Source organism: Nelusetta ayraudi, unplaced genomic scaffold (genome assembly GCF_046127955.1).
Source record: "Nelusetta ayraudi isolate G7.1 ecotype Tasmania unplaced genomic scaffold, CSIRO-AGI_Nayr_v1 ptg000003l, whole genome shotgun sequence".
Lineage (NCBI taxonomy): Eukaryota > Metazoa > Chordata > Actinopteri > Tetraodontiformes > Monacanthidae > Nelusetta > Nelusetta ayraudi.
Genome location: NW_027466053.1, coordinates 3328736 through 3347839, shown reverse-complemented (window position 1 = coordinate 3347839; position 19104 = coordinate 3328736). Strand labels below are relative to the sequence as shown.

General features: G+C 46.1%; 1 protein-coding gene across 2 annotated transcripts in view; it reads right to left on the bottom strand.

The window, feature by feature from the left end:
- LOC142890440 (semaphorin-7A) overlaps positions 1–19104 on the bottom strand; it is a 59778-nt gene that overhangs the window by 23798 nt on the left and 16876 nt on the right. Inside the window, exons 3-10 of one of the 2 annotated variants that reach the window (XM_076029475.1) lie at positions 17732–17794; positions 15678–15773; positions 15398–15500; positions 8767–8874; positions 8495–8634; positions 7887–8065; positions 5569–5677; positions 5175–5382 (exon numbers count right to left, since the gene is read on the bottom strand). In XM_076029475.1, coding sequence (XP_075885590.1) covers positions 5175–5382; positions 5569–5677; positions 7887–8065; positions 8495–8634; positions 8767–8874; positions 15398–15500; positions 15678–15773; positions 17732–17794 — 1006 coding nt within the window. Of the gene's footprint in view, positions 1–5174; positions 5383–5568; positions 5678–7886; positions 8066–8494; positions 8635–8766; positions 8875–15397; positions 15501–15677; positions 15774–17628; positions 17795–19104 lie in introns of both variants that reach the window. The other variant, XM_076029485.1, reaches the window with a different exon arrangement.

Here is a 19104-nt window from a genome sequence, read left to right as displayed (position 1 = left end):
CTTCGCTAAGGCTCAGTCCCGAATAATAATAAAAAAACAAAACCCAGTCACCAGTATAGCCACCCTTCTTTTCAATAACATTCACAAGCCTTCCATTTGCAGAGTTAGTCAGTTTCTTGATCTGGTCAGAATCAACTTTTTGTGCAGCCGCCGAAACACTGTTCAGAGAGGTGCACTGTTTACCTTACCTTAAATGTCCTGCTTAAGAAGGGCCCAAAAGTTCTCAATAGGGTTTAAGTCAGGTGAAAAGGGGGGCCATGTCATTAGTTTTTCATCTTTAAGGCCTTTACTGGCCAGCCACACAGTGGCATACTTTGATGCATGTGATGGAGCATTGTCTTGCTTAAAAATCAAAGTCTTCTTGAAAGATGCAGACTTTTTCCTGTACCACTGCTTGAAGAAAGTGTCTTCTAAAAATTGCCAGTAGGTCTGAGAGTTGATTTTGAGTCCATTTTCAACCCAAAAAGGTCCAACTAGCTCATCTTTAACAATACCTGCCCATACCAGTACCCCACCCCCACCTTGCTGGCATCTGAGTCGAAGTGGTGCTCTGTAGCCATTACTGATCCAACCACAGGCTAATCCATCTGGTCCATCAAGAGTCATTCTCATCTCATCAGTCCACAAAGCCTTTGAAGAATCTGTCTTCAGATATTTCTTGGCCCATTCTTGACGTTTCAACTTGTGTGTCTTGTTCAGAGGTGGTCGGGTTTCAGCCTGTCTTACCTTGGCCATGTCTCTGAGAACTAAATACCTTGTACTTCTTGACACTCCAGGTAGGTTGCAGTTGTGAAATATTGCAGAACTGGAGGATAATGGGTTCCTGGTGGCTTCAAGTTTGATTCTTTTCAATTTTTTGCAGTTAATTTGTATCTTTTCTTCTCAACACATTTCTTGCAACCCTGTTTACCATTTGCTACTAAACGTTTGATGGTTCTGTGATCACGCCCCAATATCTTAGATATTTCAAGTGTGCTGCATCCCTCTGAAAGACTTTTTTTTTTTTTTTTTACAATTTTTGACTTTTCAGAGTCAGTCAAATCTCTTTTTTGGCCCATTTTTCCTGAGGAGAAGAATCTGCCTAATAATTATGCACACCTTGATATAGGGCGTTGGTCTCCTTAGGCCACACCCTCCCTTGTTACACAAATACACATCATCTAATATGCATTATATCCTCTTAGCATTCAAGTTTATACAGTTTGGGGTTGGAAATTAAGGATAAAATGATGATATAGTCAAAATAGTCACTTGCCTAATAATTGTGCATACAGTGTAATACGCTTTTGTTTGATTGCCCTGATTTGACTGTGGCTTCCTTTGGAAGACGAGGCTGATGACACTGCAGTCTGACAGAGTGGAGAACGAAGATATGATGGAGCCCATTAATTAACTAGGCCTGTCACGGAGATATTTAAATATTTTTCCGAGTATCTACTTCGTTTTGAATTGTTTCCAGCTTTTGTTTTTCATGTTAAGATTATTTGTAGAATGAAAGAAATTCCAAGCTACACAGTTAATTTCGATATATATATGCATATCTATACAGAGGGGTTCCAAGGAAGAAGCGGGGCGCATGTTCTCAGTTCTTCGATGATTGGGATGCACAAACGAAACATGCATGGATTCAAGCAACGTTTTGAACATCCAGATTTTTTTGGACAAAAGTAGTTTTCTGTCTTTGATTCAGGAAGATATCCACGTACATTTTCGTACATGAGCCCACTGGTGCCAACAAGCCAGAACTACACAACTCCTGCACAAGATTAAAAAAAGTTTTATTATTATATGTTGTACGATGTTCCGTTTGGGGTGAAGAGGCGGAGCTACATTCGGCATGCAGCTGTGACTGAAAAAACAGGAGGCCATAGCGAAGTAATGAAACATGTAACTGGAAACAGCAGCAGCAGAAAATTCACTCTGGCTGAGAAAAATAATTAAATGAAAATCAGACTACATTTGTTGTTTTTTGTTTTTTGGGTTTTTTTTCTAGTACAATGAAGTAAATGGACTGTACTTATATAGCAATTTTCTAGCACCTTCATGGTACCCCAAAGCGATGTACAAAGGCCTCTCATTCACCTATTCACACACACATTCACACACCAATGGCTAGTAAGGAATAGGTGTAGGACTGTGAACTACTTAACAAGAAAATACCATGTGAAAAAACGTGGTGCGCATCCGGCGGTCCTGGCTTCACGTTACTTGTGTACATCGTTGTGTAGCAACGGAGGACTTCTTCTTTTTCGTTGTCTTCTTCTTTTTCTCCTTCTTCTTCGGTCGTCGTCTTCTTGACTGACTGGACGTAGCTTTGGCGTAAGGCCGCCCCCCACAGTCTGAAGACCTAACTGCACTTAAGGGGTGTCCCATTTCTAAACCCTTACACTTATTTTTGAGGGCCAAGATTGAGGGCCAAAGATTGAGGGTTAAGGGCGAGGGTTGAGATTGAGGAGTTAAGTGAGGAATTGGAATTGGCCCTTTCTCTGCTGGCCTAAACATACTCAGAAAAGTAAATTTTTCCATGAACGTGATAATAAAGCTATTCTCCATAGTTATTTTCACATCATATTTTATCCACTTGGTTGCGCTGCTGCCATTGTTACATATTATGGTATACGTTTTATCCAATCCATCAATCTACCTATCCAATATTTCAGCAAGCTTGTGTTGTCAGGTTCTATGAACTCTGCCTGAGGACAGCAGAATCAACCTTGCAGGGTCCTGTGAGTTCTAAGTTAACGGACCTCCTTTTCGAAAATGTGCCGTTTTGGTCTTTGCAGTTTTAGTGAAAACGCTGTCTCCAGTTGTTGTGCTATTTTTAGAACAGGCCTGCAACGCTGAGCAGTCCTGAATGAGGAACTGGTTTGTGCCTCGTGCCGTCATTGCTGCATGGCTCAGCGCCTCAGTAGCGGCTGCGGCTCAAATCTGGCTGGCTATGTGAGGAAAATCACATTTGCATCCATCCGTCTACCGTGTTTGTCACCTAAATTACATTTTCTCCCACATCCAACTTGTCCAATATATCTTTAGATCACTCACTCCCTCAGTCATTGCCATGTTCTGTGTATTTCATGTTTTATTTGGAAGTCTGTTTATTCTGTCAGCATCTTTAGTTTTACTTCCTGTGTGCCCCGCTGCCCCCAGTGTATAAATAGTCCACTTGTCTCCCTTTGTCTTTGTTTTTTTTCTGTTCAGGTTCACAGTCTTAGTGTTCAGTTGCTTTCAGATCTGTTTTTTCTTTGTTACTAGATCTTTTTTACTCACCTTGTCGTTTTTTCTGTTATGTCTCCCAGTTTGGTTTTTGTTAATAGTTACATTAATGGACTGCCTTAGTTTGTTTTTTGTTTATACTCAAAAAATATACTTTTTTTCCCCCCTGCAAAACCTGAGTGGTCCGTCTCTGGATCCTGCCTCCACTTGCCTGTCCTGACAGAAAGATCCAACCACAAATGGACCCAGCGGACAGAGGAACATCAAAGAAGAGTAGGCCAATGACTCTTTTTGAGTATTTTTCCTGGCAGGCCTCTCTGTACGAGGCCAGGAAGGTGCCTCCCCTAACGTCGGCTACTCACAACCCCTTTTACTGCACACGCCTGGCACTATGAATTCCAAGGAGTGTCCAGCAGGCCTATCATCAGTCTTAGGGTGAATTCCAATTCCTCCCTTAACCCTCAATCTCAACCTTCAATCTCAAAAATGCGCGCTCCCGCGAGGTGCAAGTTCTGTCCCGATTCTAAGAACGTCAAGTTGAGGGACGAGTTTAAGGGCTGTATCGCCCTCAATATTGAGATTCTCCGGCACCACCCTTGGCAGTAAGGGCTACCCAGAAGGCATTGCGTATTTTCGCCAAGACATCTTCGAAAAAGATGGCGATGTAAAAGTGATCTACAAATGGAAGTATTTTCTTAGTTAATAAAGATATAAATATTATGAAACCATTTTATTGTCTAAGTTTAAGACTTTTTATGGATTTTTGACACTGTTGCGTAACATTTATTTTTTTTTACTTTACGAGGTTTGTCAACCGGACCAGCAGTCCAGGCTTCACGTTACTTGTGTACATCGTTGTGTGGACTTCTTCTTTTTCGTTGTCTTCTTCTTCTCCTTCGTCGTCGTCGTCATCTTCTTGACAGACTGGACGTAGCTTTGGCGTAAGGCCGCCCCCCACAGTCTGAAGACGTAACTGCACTTAAGGGGTGTCCCATTTCTAGGCCCTTACACTTGTTTTTGAGGGCCAAGATTGAGGGCCAAAGATCGAGGGTTAAGGGCGAGGGTTGAGATTGAGGAGTTAAGGGAGGAATTGGAATTGGCCCTTAGTCTCGGTGAAATTGGCGCTCCTTGCCACCAGCCAGCAGTTCCCTGTCGGCGGCCCGACCGACACCAGCCAGAGGCTCCTCGTCGACGCCCCGGCTGACACCTGTTCCTGGTTCCCTGTCGGAGGTCGGTACGACGTCTGTTCCTGATCCCGACCTGTCGGAGGTCCGTCCGATGCCTGACCCTCATTCCCTGCCGGCGGCCAGCTCGACGCCTGGTCCTGACTCCATGTCGGCAGTCCAGACGACGGCAACCCCGCGACTCCAGTTGCTGATTCAGCTGCCACCAGCTTGCCTGACTCCAGCCGCTGCTTTGACCCCATTCCATCCTGACACTCGTCCCTGTTTGTTCCTTAATGCAAAACGATGCTGTGTGGCTCTTTCCTATTTTTCATCCAATAATGAGCGAGTCCGCAGCTTGTTCGTTCACACACTTGACTAGCACAGGGAATTCAGGTGTGATGTCACAAAAGGTCAGATGGATACCTCTCTCTCAGGGCTAGCTACTGACCACCACATCTAGCAGCCAGGTGTCAGCTCCGCACTCTGAGACCATCTCCAAACATGAGGGAGGCCCCAACAACAAAACATCAGTCAACATCCATCTGCTAAAGCAGGGTGGGGTGGCAGCTGTGGTGGTGGGGTACTGTAAACAAGGGTTTAACATCCACACACTTAAAGACACACGCTTGTGGTCTTTAAGTGCACTGAAAAGCTGTGGTGGACTCTGATTGGTCCATTCAGTCTATTAATAAAATAACAACTCAGACTTGAAATTGAATTGAATCATCTGTCGACCAGACACAAAAAGACACAACACGACCGCACACCCACACACACACACACACACACATGTACCTGTCCCCAGGTACAGCACACTGTAGTGCTCATCGTTGACCGCCAGGACGATGTCGGCCACAGTGTGCGTGATTTGGTCGTCAGTGGGCAGGTCCAGCGGGGCCACGCCCACCGCCCGGATCACATCCTCAATCTCCGGGTGGTAGCGGATCACGCCCAGGTTCTTGATATCATTGGAACTTCCCGCCGTCAGGTTCTTGCGGACACACTTGTGGGGGAGGAGGAGAACAATAGGAAGAAGAAAAAGAAGGGATTTAATCAGTTCAGCCTCCTGAATAAACAATAGGCCCCTCGGACAAAACGCTCAATATTGCGTTCTGTCTTATTAACTTGTGACTTTGGAAGCGTGAAAAAAATAAACAGCACACAGTGTTGTGATGTCGTCTTTTCTTACCATCCCGGGCCGAGTGCCGATGAAGGGACTGCTGTAGCCCTTCAGCTTGGAGGTGGAGAAGGCCTGGTCGATGTCCTCGATGGAGTAGGCACAGATCACTGTTCGGCCCCTGGAGGAGGCAGCAGGGGAGGGGGAGGAGTCAAAACCAGGGAGTCTCCATCCATCCATCCATCATCATTTCATTCTCTCATTCATTTGTCTGTCCATTCAGCCATTGTAAATCCATCCATCATCGAACCACATCCCTCATCCAACCATGAGTGCCAACCATCCATGGTTGGCACTCAGTATTCGGGGTTGTACTTGGAGGAATTAGATCACCCAATGATTCCTGGTCACGGCACCGCTGTTGCCCGCCACTCCCTCAGAGGATGGGTCAAATGCAAAGGACTGATTTCACATTCTCCTGGATGTTTAACCTTTAACCAACCCATCAGTTCATCCATAAAACCGTCATCCATCCCTCCATAATCCATCTATTCATCCATTCATCCAACCATCTTCTATTCATCCAGCCTACCATAATTCAACAATCCATCCATCATCCAACTATCATTCATCCAACCACATCCCTCATCCATCAATCTAACCACCCACCAACCCATCGATTTATCCATAAAACCATACATCCATAATCCATCTATCTATCCATTCATCCAACCATCATCCATCTAGCCATTCAGCCACCTGTTCATCCATCATCCCTCCACTCACCCATCCAACGATCCAGCCATATATCCACCCATTAATTCAACAATTTGTCCATCCATCCATCCATCCATTGCTTTTGCAGAAAGACAAACAACAATCCACTCTCACACACACTTACCCACACAGCCAATCAGCCATTCTTCAGTCCTGTGGGAGGAGCCAGTAAAAAGCCAACTCCTCCCCCTTGCAGGGTTTGAGCCAGCAGTGAATGCAGGCCAGCTCAGCTGAGTCCTCACACACTGATCTGAACTGAAGAGTCGCCATCTAGGCCAGAGGACCCAGCGGAGGCAGCAGGCGTCCATGACACCACCCCCCCCATCACACTGCCAATTTGGGTCTGTCATTTATTACCAGCTGAAAGTGACACGTCCCATCCAGGCAGATGGGTAGGTTTTCTTCTCAGATGACCTGGATATTTTGAGAGTGTTTCTGCACCTATTCGTTGTTACATTGTGTGTCTAGTTCGTGTGTGTCTTCAGTGTGTTTAGTTTGTCTGGTCCCAGCGGTCTGACACCAGCATCTGTTTCACGCCGCACTCACTCCTAACCAGTTCGGCGAATGTCGGTCAGTCAGTTTACAAGCTTGTCATTGCTGTTGTAATGAGTAAATTTAATGTGGTATATTATAAAAAGAAATAGCTGTAGCAATTATGATTTAATTATCATAATAAACGTGGGGACATATAAAATTTTGCACAGTTGACAATGAAAATGCACGCTGAAAAAAGTTGTGCATCATTATTTGGTTGGTCGGTCTGTTGGCTGTTAGATTTGGTTGGTGTTGGAATCAGACATTCAACATCTTGCATCATAGCATATTGTGCTATAACATTGGTAAGATTACATTTATATGTTGGAATTATTATATTGACTTGAATGTATAAATGTATTGAATGTTGCTATATAAGGATGCCAAATAAGGACCTGCTTCCTCATTCAAAAACAATGACATTAACACCCAGCAACCAAAGGGAGAAGAATGGACAGCCAATCAAAGGACGACACTGCAGAAGACATTCAAATCAGGAGTCAAATTGTTTGTCTTTGCATTTAAAGACTTTCTTGGCAGAAAGGAGTCAGTCTGACTCTGGCGACGGCCAGGACTCGACTCCAGAGATCTCTACATCAGATCTCTGTAACAAATATCTTGTTCTTCTTTTCACTAAAACTAATTAAGATTTTCCTTGTCTTCTGGTTGGTTGATGTAGACGCTTGAATGTGATAGTGGCAAAAGACTGCTAATTTCATGCAGCCTAGCCATGTCGCCACAGGATGCCAATCATGTGACTTCAATGTTTAACCTGTAAGACCCTTTAGACTTACAAAAAACATGGGTCAGATTAAACAATAATTAAAGTGTGACCCGCAGACTGTCATCAGCAAAGCCATCAGCCCGGAAAATCAGACGTAAACATTTTCTTCACTTCACGGTAGATTTTCCAGCATGGGTGTGTGTCTTGTGTGTGCATTGTTTATTTAGAATTTTTTTTTTGTTTGTTTTTTAAGCAAACAGCAGTTCACACGACCGTGAGGGCTGATTCCCTACCACTTCTGAGGTTCTGCCGCGACAGCCTGCCTCTTCCTCCGCCGCTCGACACCGTGACTCACCAGGCATTAGAGAAGAGTCCGTAGAGGACGCCGGCCCGGCGGTCCTTTGCCGTCAGCACCACCGCCTGCCTCAAGTTGTTGTACTGCTGCTGCGTGTCTCCGGCGCCGCACATGACTCGGGCCTTCATGAAGGTGGTCCAGGAGTCAGCCAGCAGGTTCCTGATGCCTCCCTCGTCCACCTGGGAGTCAGAGGGGGGTGGGAAGAAGCTCATTGGTCAAGGGTCAAAAAAACAACAACACTTGTTTCAAACCTGTGGATACGGCTGAAAAAATATTTATCTATCTATCTATCTATCTATCTATCTATCTATCTATCTATCTATCCATCTTTTATTCTTATCAAGGTCTTAAAGTGTTTGGAACGACTAAAATGATCTTAAAAATTCTTTTGAATCTGTGAGTGCAGTAAGTTTTTTTTTTCTTTTCTTTAAATGAATGTCAAACCTATAAACCTCTCACATCAATCCTCCTCATTCACTTTCTTCGATTAATTCACTGCTCTTTTTTTTACTTATTTAACTATGTCTTTGACAAGCCGCTGGAACAGCTGGCCGCTCTGAGAGACTTCCTGCTGGAAAAAGAAACCTGGTGGCGGGACTCCTTGTTACCATGCAGATGCGCCCAATTCGAGCCCTGTACGGTTCCTCGTCCACTCGGGCCGTCTTGTTGAACTCGCTAAAGAAGAAGTAGATCTCCTCCTTGAACTTCTGGGCCGATGGGATGACGGCCGCACCGGCAAACTGCGGGTCTGGCGGTGAGATTTCAGGGCTTAACATTTGATTCTGTGTGTTTTTTTTTTTTTCATGATGCACAATAGGCGAAAGCATGCGGCCACTGCTTTCTCCCCTCCTCTCCCTCCCCCTCTTCTCCTTCTACTCACTCTGCAGCCAGACATTCTCCGTCTTCAGGAGCTTCTGGGAGCCAAACGTGCGGCGGATGGATCCGGCGTGTCCCGAGACCGATGACATGGCAGAATACAGATTTCCCTCTGAAAGGGGGAGACAGAGAGGAGAGGGGGAAAAGAGGGGGGAAGAGGGGGTTAGCGATTGGCGGCGAGGAATAGAGGCCCAGTGATAAGAGAGAAAGAGGAGAAGATAAAAAGGCAGAGCGACAGAACAAAAGAGGACATCAGCTCGACAGCCGACCAATCAGAGTCGACTTGAGCTGCCACCACTTAGCGGCCTTGTCTCCAGTGTGATTGACGAAAGGGAAACGTCTGGAAATGGCGGTCGTAACATCTTAATGAGGCTCAACCGCTACCAGGATGAAGGGAGGGAGGGGGAGAAGACGGAGGTGGAATAGATTGATCCTGCTGCCACTGCTGTAGACGAATTAAAAAAAAAAAAATCTCCTGCTGTGCATAATGAGCCCCAGCTAATTTTTGAGAGTCTCTGCAAAACAGGAGGCTGCTATGCCAACACTGTTTCACAGAAATCACTCAGCCAAGGGCCATACGGCGGTGAGCCAGGGGCCCTTTTCAAACATGATGGAAGATTATTTTTGTCGGCAACAGCAAGAGCAACAGTTATTACTAGCGCACCGCTAAATAACTGGAAGGTCAATCATTCGATTTTTTTTCCTTCCTTTTCATTCTTGCAACTGTCTAGAATGGGCCATGGTGTTGAAGGAGAAAAAGGACCACCAGACACCACTAGGCAGCTGGTGGTCTGCAGTAGCCTTTGAATCATTGCCAGAAATTGAATTCTGAGATCAACGTGGAAGTATGGGAGAGGAAGCGGCGGTAGGAGCCGGCGCAACCTGCAGGGTGTCGTTGTGGAGACTCAGGAAGGACGATTGCGAGACGCAGCCGCCCGCTTCTGCGTTTCAACAGTAGAGACGCTTGCAAAACTGGCCACATTCCCCCATCCTTCATCTGTACCTCCTGTTTAATGTTTTGCCGCATTAAGGGCCAACAGAGATTCTGGTTTCAAAAAATTGCCTAAGTACCAAAAACCTGCATTCTGTTGTTTTGGCCAGCAAAGGGGCCTCCCAAAGTTGGTTGTAAAAAGCACTAAAAATTGACTGGTTGACAATAAAAGGGGGAGGAGCCCTGAATCAACACAGTTTCAAACTGGTTACAATTTTTCTGTTGGTCAAAACTGACTGTTAAAGAAATTCAGCCAATTGGCTCATTGTCCATTTAGTCTGATTTGGTATCATTTCAAGTGAAAATGCCCATAAACTTGTAGGCGTAGCTGGAGTTTAGTGATGTCTATATAGGAGTCGTATACATGTATATATGTATATATATATATATACATATATATATATATATACACGTGTGTGTGTGTGTATTGTACTGGGAACTTCTTTGGTCTACAGGCAAATGCTGCCACTTCTATATTAGTCCAGTCACCATTCGTTCTCTCGTCTTCGCCCACTTTTAACACGTTCAGAGTGTTTGCCTCAGACATGTGGACCGCCCACTTTCTACCACTGACACAAACGATAGCCAGACGACAGCTCGTGTCTCATGTTGCGACAGTTGTCATGTCACAATATTGAGATTTGGTGTCATCTTGTTTAAAAACTGCCATGATTCCGTTAATGTGGTGCAGGTACCCTTGTTTTTTTTTTTTCTCTTTTGCAACGTACCGGCGCTTTACAGCAAATTCTCTGCAGGTGCAGTTTGCACTGTACACGTTTGATTTCATGGTGTTTTAAACTGCATTGAGCTGCTGGATTCTCTGAAATCATTTCTTTGTAGCTGTGAAACAAATTATCACTGAATTTTACTATTTCAAGGAATCTGAGACACAACATTATCACAATATTTACATCATGTCAGTATCATGAAGATATGCAGATGTGACTGAATGACTGACAGTTGTTAGGGTTTGGTTTTGTTTATTTTTTGCCTTGCTTCATTGAGCATCCAGTTTACCTCTGACTCATCTCTCTCTCTCTCTTAGGGCAGTGTGAAGGGGCAAAGCTGGTTTTCAGCTGCAGCCACATTGTTCTCACCTGTTCCTGATTCCCTGCAATCAGCCTGGCTACTAAGCCACTGCCAACCATTCTCCTGTGCCACACTTGCATGCCCTCGGCTCCCGGCAACTCTCATGAGAACCTGCCTTGCCTCCCACTCCGTATTTTCAGCGTTGCCCGTGCACTCCTGGACATTTTCAGTTTATTCTAGAGTTTTTGCTCCTCGCGCTGTTTTTTGTTCTTGTTATTTTGTTACTTTTTCCTTGGCAGGCGCTCGAATGGTCACTGGTTTCAAGTTTTTTTTTTCCTGTGAGGATAATTTTCAGTTTTGTTTTTTTGAATAAACATGAACACTTCTGAGTCTGCAACTGGATCCTGGCTTTCCTTTACACTGTCTCAATTCAGGGTCTGCATCCTTGAAGTACGTATTTTGAAAGGAAGTTGCGTCATAGCACTGTGCGAAGTTCTTGTCCCAATTCCCAAGGGTGCTTAGGATGTTCAAAATGCGTACTCGGAATGCGCCCTCGTTTTAGCCGATTCCAAGGATGCACCACTACTATCCTTCGCGTACTTATGTATCCCATGATGCTTTGCATGCTGCTGCAAAGCATTGTGAGATCTTGGGAAGTCAGCTGAAATTAGCAGCGTCTACTGGCAAAGACACTTCATATTAATTTAAGTATTGAAATTTCACATAAAATATGCAGTTTTAACATCGTGTTTTTATTTATTTGAATATCAAACAATATCATCATTAGATGGCGAACCAATGGTTAGCTTGATGCTATAAAAACGTCACTTCCGGAGTTGGCCAGCAGGAGGGAACAGCGGTGACGCAACAAGGAAATACGCCGGAGGCTAGACCGTCCCGTGTGGTTACGGGGAGGCAGGGTTTGGTCCGTCCTTCTAGGCCGGGTCTGAAGGACGCTTCCTTCAGACTGAGGACGCTCGTTTCGAAGGGTGCAGACCCTGAATTGAGCCCATGATTCACATGTGACAACAGCTCCAGTAAAAAATGTAAAACAATTGAAAAATAAAATAAAGGGAGGTTTGTACCTCTACTGCAAGCAATTCATACAACCTTCAAAATTGGTAAATGTTTGCCTCCCAGAACAGATGCAGCAATATATTTTTCACTTTCTTCAATTTTGTCGAAACTCAGATTCCAATTCGTTGACGTGCAAACAGCCCATATTGTACTTTCACTAATGCTGCACTTTAACAACATCTGTGTGAGGCCTGCGGCGTCCAAAGCTCCTCATGAATCTGTTTCTGCTGGCCGAATCTCTGAGACACTGCCTGGAGGTTGACTCAGTCAGAGCGTGAACTAATTTACATGTCCCTAAACCAGACAGACTGATAAGAGGCAGATTGCTTGAGGGAGGCTGGGACTCGCAGGCGTTAATATGAGCATAGATAATACGGAAGGTTGCAGGGCGGAGGGTGAGATGGGGTTTATGTGAACAGCAGTGGCTCTGGAGGCGATGGAGATAGAGACTGTTGAAAACGGAGACTCTCTTGTTAAAACAGATCTCAAACAGTGATTTCCAACAAAACCATCTGACCTTGTTTGCCAACCTCCCGAAGAGACAGTTTGCAAGGAGTTTCATCAAAGGATAACTCATCATCATCATCACAATATCAACATCACAATCATCTTCGCTATCGTCATCATCATTGGGGTTGGGCATTGAGCATCGATTGGAAACGGGTCCAACATTATCATTGAAATTTAGCATAGGTACGTAGCCATGGAAAATGTGCAGCGGCTCTCCAAAGTGTGGCTTCACTTTACCAAGATAAATGATACATCTGCTAAATGTATGACGTGCAAAGGAGGGTGCACACCTCTGTGAAATTAACAGAGTGCCCCATCTTTGATGTGCTCCGCCTGTCACGGTCTCCAAGCCAACGCCCCTAGTCTCCAAGCCAACGCCCTTTGATATTGATAGCCAACAATCTTCCCCTATTATTTTGATAGCCAACAATCTTCGCCTTTGATCTGCACTGCCTTTATTAACCAGTCTCCTGTGTTCCCCCATTGCCAGATTATCTGTTTTGCTGTGCACCAGTAGTCCAGCGCCTGTCTCCCTGTTGTACTCCTTCGTTCCCCGGTTGACAACAGCCCGTCTCCGACCCTGCCTCTGCCTCATCCTTGGACCAACTCCCTGGTAACGACCCTGCTCGGCTCTCCAGTGCCTGTCTCCTTGTTGTGCTCCTTCGTTCCCCGGTTGACAACAGCCCGTCTCCGACCCTGCCTCCACCTCGTCCTCGGACCGACTCCCCAGTAACGACCCTGCTCGGCTCTCCAGTGCCTGTCTCCTTGTTGTGCTCCTTCATTCCCCGGTTGACAACAGCCCGTCTCCGACCCTGCCTCCACCTCGTCCTCGGACCGACTCCCCAGTAACGACCCTGCTCGGCTCTCCAGTGCCTGTCTCCTCGTTGTGCTCCTTCGTTCCCCGGTTGACAACAGCCCGTCTCCAACCCTGCCTCCGCCTCGTCCTCGTCCTCGGACCGACTCCCCGGTAACAACCCTGCTCGGCTCTCCAGTGCCTGTCTCCCTGTTGTGCTCCTTCGTTCCCCGGTTGACAACAGCCCGTCTCCGACCCTGCCTACGCCTCGTCCTCGGACCGACTCCCTGGTAACGACCCTGCTCGGCTCTCCAGCGCCTGTCTCCTTGTTGTGCTCCTTCGTTCCCCGGTTAACAACTGCCCGACCTCTCCGATCCTCGACCTCCGCCCTTCCCCGACGCCGATCTCGCCTGCCTCTCTCACCGCCTGCACTGGTTCTCGACCCTGGACTGCCCGACCTCGACTCTTCAATAAACCTCTTGAACTGCATCAGTGGTTGTCGTGCATTTGAGTCCACCAACACCTGACAGTATAATCTGGCCATGGAATCTCGCCTGGGATTAAAGCTCATCTGTTGGCTCGTGATCTTCAGTCCGCCCTGAATGAGCTAATCGCGCTCGCCATTCGGACCGAACATCGCTCCACAGAATGGAATTGTCTCACCTCGCAAGTCAGCTCGCAGGAGACCCCGGGTCCGCCTCCTCGACGCTTACCACCGTCCCGTCTTCCACCTTCGGTCGCCGCCGCCTGCTCGGCACCCGCTGAGGAGCCGATGCAGCTGGGACGCGCTCGACTTTCGGCGGAGGAGAGGCAGCGAAGATTCCTTCATCGCCTGTGTATTTACCGCGGACAGCCCGGACATCTCATCGCCTCTTGTCCCTCCCGAGGAAAATGTAGCCTCCCGACTCTGAGTCTACATTCCATTGATTCTAGCTCCCCCAAGGGGAGACCAACATGTTCCATTTCACTTGTCTCATCCTCTGAGCGAGTTCAGATGCCGGCTCTGGTGGACTCGGGGGCAGACGCTAATCTGCTGGACAAGGATCTGGCTGGGAGACTGCAGCTGGACCTCAACCCCTTGGACGAGCCCATCAGGGTTCAGTCTTTGGATGGACAGTTGTTAACTCAAATCACGCACGTCTCTCAGCCAGTGCAGGTTAGTTTCCCCGACAACCACACAGAATTAATCTCCTTCCACATTTTCCAGTCTCCCCAATATCCCCTTGTTTTGGGCCTTCCTTGGCTACAGCTCCACAACCCCCGCATTGAATGGACCCTAGGGGTTGTGGAGGGCTGGGGTCCCAAGTGTAAAGATGCATGTTTTCCCCAGATGTCTCTCCAGAATTCTCCCAAACAGGACACCACTGCTCGGCCCCCTCCTGGTGTAATGGAGAAGGAGGCCACAGAGGAGAGGACCGTCATTCCCACGGAGCTGCTCAGCGGAGCTGTCACCTGGGAGGTGGAGCAGCAGTTCCCCCCTTTTAATACCTGGTGGACTGGGAGGGTTACGGTCCAGAGGAGCGATCCTGGGAACCATCAAGTGCCATCCACGACCCCTCCCTCATCAGAGACTTCCACGATGCTCATCCTGACCAACCTAGGCCATCAGGAGCCGGCCGTTGAGGGGGGTGGTACTGTCACGGTCTCCGACCCTGCCTCCGCCTCGTCCTCGGACCGACTCCCCGGTAACGACCCTGCTCGGCTCTCCAGCGCCTGTCTCCTTGTTGTGCTCCTTCGTTCCCCGGTTGACAACATGTGCGCACGTAAATAGTATCCATCCCACACTCAAGGTTGATGTCGCAGCAAGTGTGATGCGTTCAAATGCACATGGCAGCATTGGACATTTGGACGTTTTAAAGTTTGCTGTCGTTGTCTGCACTAAACTGTTATTAAGATTGAGAACCAATATAATATCAGCTATTGTACATTATTATTATTGTTTTTATTATTATTGAACATAAGTTCATAGTCATAGACCTGATAAATATACTGTGAGAAATTCATAGTAAAGTTTGTAAAAGTTTAAACATTTAAAATTCATGGAGAACTTTTTGACAAGACACTGTAAAAAAAAACAGCGGCCTGCCAGTGACATCGAACTAAACCTTTTTCAGAGGGAAGCTAAGAGTTGAATAAAAATATGTCGTCCAGCAGAAAAAAGAAAACACACACAAATTCAAATGCATTCTATTTTTCTTCTTCCAAACTGACAGACACAACTGCCAAACAAGTCACCTGCGGGGATGCTGATGGCCCTCTGCGATGGGTAGGCCGGGGAGATGTCGGAGGCTGAGGAGATGTGGAAGTTCCCCTGGACGTCGGTGACAGTGTCATTGACCTGTGGGAGGTCCAAGAAGAAGAGACTCAGACTTAGTCTGGAGGGTTAACATTCTGAATCCTACGCTAATGCTTGTGACGCTCCGATTCACTTTCTTTTGTGGTGCCAAACATCAAACTGTGTTAAACCTGTGAAATTCCTCCGATTATCCAAGAAGAACTTGAAAGTAAGACTTACCAGCATCCAACAACGGGGGCTCCCGGCGTTTGTCCCACACACTATCATGGTGTCGTTGACTTTCTGGATGATGGTGATAAAATTATCACACTCCAGCTGTGAGAGAGGAAAAAAAATAGACAAAAGGCAGGGGAAAAGAGAAAAAAACAAACATTTCAGATCTGGTGGGAGGATAACTACGGAGCCCTGGAGGGGACATGAGGTTGGGGGGGGACCACTTATCTCAGGATCCTGAGATGACTGTGTCGGGACCACAAGATAACTTTTTTGTTATCTCTGGATCCCTACTTAGCTATCTGGGGATCCTGACTTAGTTATTCGGGATCCTGAGATAACTTTTCGAGGTAAATGTACTTCGGGATCATTTCAGTAGCCATCAGGATCAGGATCCCGACTTACCTATGTCAGGATCCAGAGATAGCTAAGTAGGGATTCCGAGATAACAAAAAAGTTATCCCGTGATCCCGACATAGTTATCTCAGGATCCTAAGATAAGTGGTCTCTCCCCCCGCCCCACCTCATGTCCTCTCTGGGGCTCCGTAGGAAAACAGTTTAAGGGGAAAAAAGAAAAAGTTGAGTGGCGACACAAAGGGAAGGAAGAGTGGGCAGAGCTGTGGGATGGGGAGCAAACTCAAGAAGGAAAAATGAAGAAAGCAGAGGAGGAGAGCCGGGAGGAGGTGACATCAGTGGAAGTGGAGCATCGGTGACAATGCCGCAGCATTTCACACAGTGTTTATTCACCACTGTGGAAGAACTGGAGGAGGAAAAAACCCCAGGATTAAAAGGAGGTTTAATGGAAAAGTGTCAAGCAGAAAGGATCAAAAAATAGACAAATGAAAAAAGCACAAGCCCAAATTCTAAATGCCAGAGTTGTGTAAGTCATCGTGGGTGGACATGTCGGTGTGTGGTGGGCGGGAGGGTTGGTCGAGGTTGTTCTGTGCATGCAGCAAAGTAAGTTGAGAATTTCAGTCTGTTTGCAGTTGCATATGTATGTTTTTTTTTTCAGTACATTTTTTTTTCTTTTTGATGGTAGGTTGGATGATTTTTATGGACGTGCTCATTTCGTGGACATTGTGATCTGCAGCCAGAGGCATTTTTAAATATCTACATTTTCTGTGTACTAATCGGGGACATGAGCAACATTCTTCTGGATTCCTGCAAGTAAAAGCTTCTGGATCTTCTGTTTATTATTGTTACAGCTTCCATTCTCCTGAACTCAAATTGAAAAAAATAGAAAAAAAAATCTGAGCTGTCTTGAAAAGCTCCGGTTCGGACGCACTGGACCTGCCACCTGAAGTTTTTACACAACTTCTGGCCCTTTATGCTGAGGTGAATATAAAATAAAGACGTATGTCTTAAAAGATTTGCAGCAGCAGGTTTTTTTTATTTTTTGTTCTATGAATATGTTCTATTCATTATTTTTCTGCTCCACAGAAAGGCTGTTTTGTTTGTCTGGCCTTCGGTCTGACAGGAATATGCTGCCCTGCAGTGTAATTGTAACAATTATTGTGATAGATGTTGTGCTTGTAATGCTTATTCTGTGTTGTTATCATTATTATTATCATTCCACCTAGCAGCAGGTGGAGACATGACAAACTGATTTCTGCTCTATCTTTCAAAGACGTGATGCGGTTCAAAATGATTTCCTCGACTTTGGGTCGATCCTCTGTGCTTAAAAAAAAAAAAAAAAACAACCCTCCGCCACGCGTGAGATTTATTTCCAGGTGGTGAAACGTGATCCTGGTGGATCTCGGTAGGATTACTAGTCACGGCGGGTCCCTCCATCCAATTATTAATCGGTTTGTTTCTGAGTCGTCTAAAGTGTCACTAATCTTCGTCGCTGCATACATCTGCATTTCTCGTCTACTCACTGGGATTTTGGTTTCCGTCGGTGACAGGAAGGACAAGCACCTCCTCCTGCTGGCTGACAGCCTCAAAGAGCTGCACAAACCTCATTGCAGAGCCAGAGGTGATGATGGTGCTGGTATTAGCAGAGATGATGATAAGGAGATGAAAAGGTGACGGACTGGAGGGGAACCGCAGGGATCTTCTACCTCCAGTGGTGCAGCTTTGGCCTTGCAGGTGTCAATGGCGGTCTGGTCGGATGCTACTGGGATCTGAGGGAGGGAGAAAAATTCAGTTCAGTCCATGTCAGTCAAAGTTCAGATAAAAAAAAAAAAAAAGACACGGCACATCCATCCATCCATCCATCCATCCGCTGCAGAGAATGGCGAGGAGAGGCTGCAGAAGCACATTGCCGAACCTTTCAGTTGAACACGAACCGTTGCCGTTTTTGTTTTTTTTATAAAAAATGAAAAAAAATCAGTCGTTCTTTATAAATGTTAATTAAATGTTAATATTTAATGTTAAAACTATTTATTATTTTTTTGAAATTAGACATTTTTCACAGACGCCTCAATAGTAAATGTCTACTTCCTCCAAAACAATTGAGAGCAACATGGAAGCAAGTCCGGCGTTGGCCATCGTTCTTTGTTGTTGGGCACTTCTGACTGTAGAATCGTTCCCCGAATAGCCGCGGAACAATGGTGTCGTTCACACCAGACTTGAAGCGGCGCGCACCTCCGCAGCCGGCTCGCACCGCGCAGCAATCGTTTCGGCATCTGGTCTATTTTCTATTTTATGCATGAGCCACGAGCAAAAAAGCCAGAGGACAATAAACAGTTTTCGAGTGCTGATATAACGTAATCGGACACCTGAACGCCGCGACTGGCTCGCTATTATGACTTAGCGCACGTAACGCTCAACATCATCCCGTGCGACAGGTAAGAGATGTGATATCGTCGCAGGTGTCCCAATTCCACCACGAGCCGATTGGAGCCGAGCCGATCGGAGCCAATTTCAACCCGGGTCCCTTGCCGGATTGTTTGACGCGTGTCGACGCGTTTCAGCGCGGCTTGGTGAGCCTTTTCCACTGCCACCAAATGCCGATTAATAGCGGGACTACATTACGTTTTTTGGCTAATGGAAAAGGGGCTTAAGACAGTCAGAAAATGACAACACATGAATGTTACTATCTTATTTTTCTCTCAAAAACAGAAGAAAAAAAAAACATTGTTGGCGTGTTGGGTTCTGGGGATGCTGAAAATGTCTTTTTTAAGCAGTCAGAACCACTGTATTTTCATATGCAGCGAGGAAAGACCCAGTAGTCCCCAAACGTTTAAGTGTTCAAACGAATGGCAATAAGTCACTTCCTGTTTGTCGAAATTCAAAAATTAGAGTTATGTTGGCAGGTGTCGGGGGGCCATCGGCGGGTGGTTGCGCGGGCTCAGTCCCTACAACACTGCTTGCAGCTTTAATTTTCAATTGACATTGGTGGGTCACTAAAACACTTCATCCATCTGCTCTGGCCTCTCTGTTAAATTTTAGAACCCATTGTGGCCTACCAGTCAAAAAGTTTGCCTATACC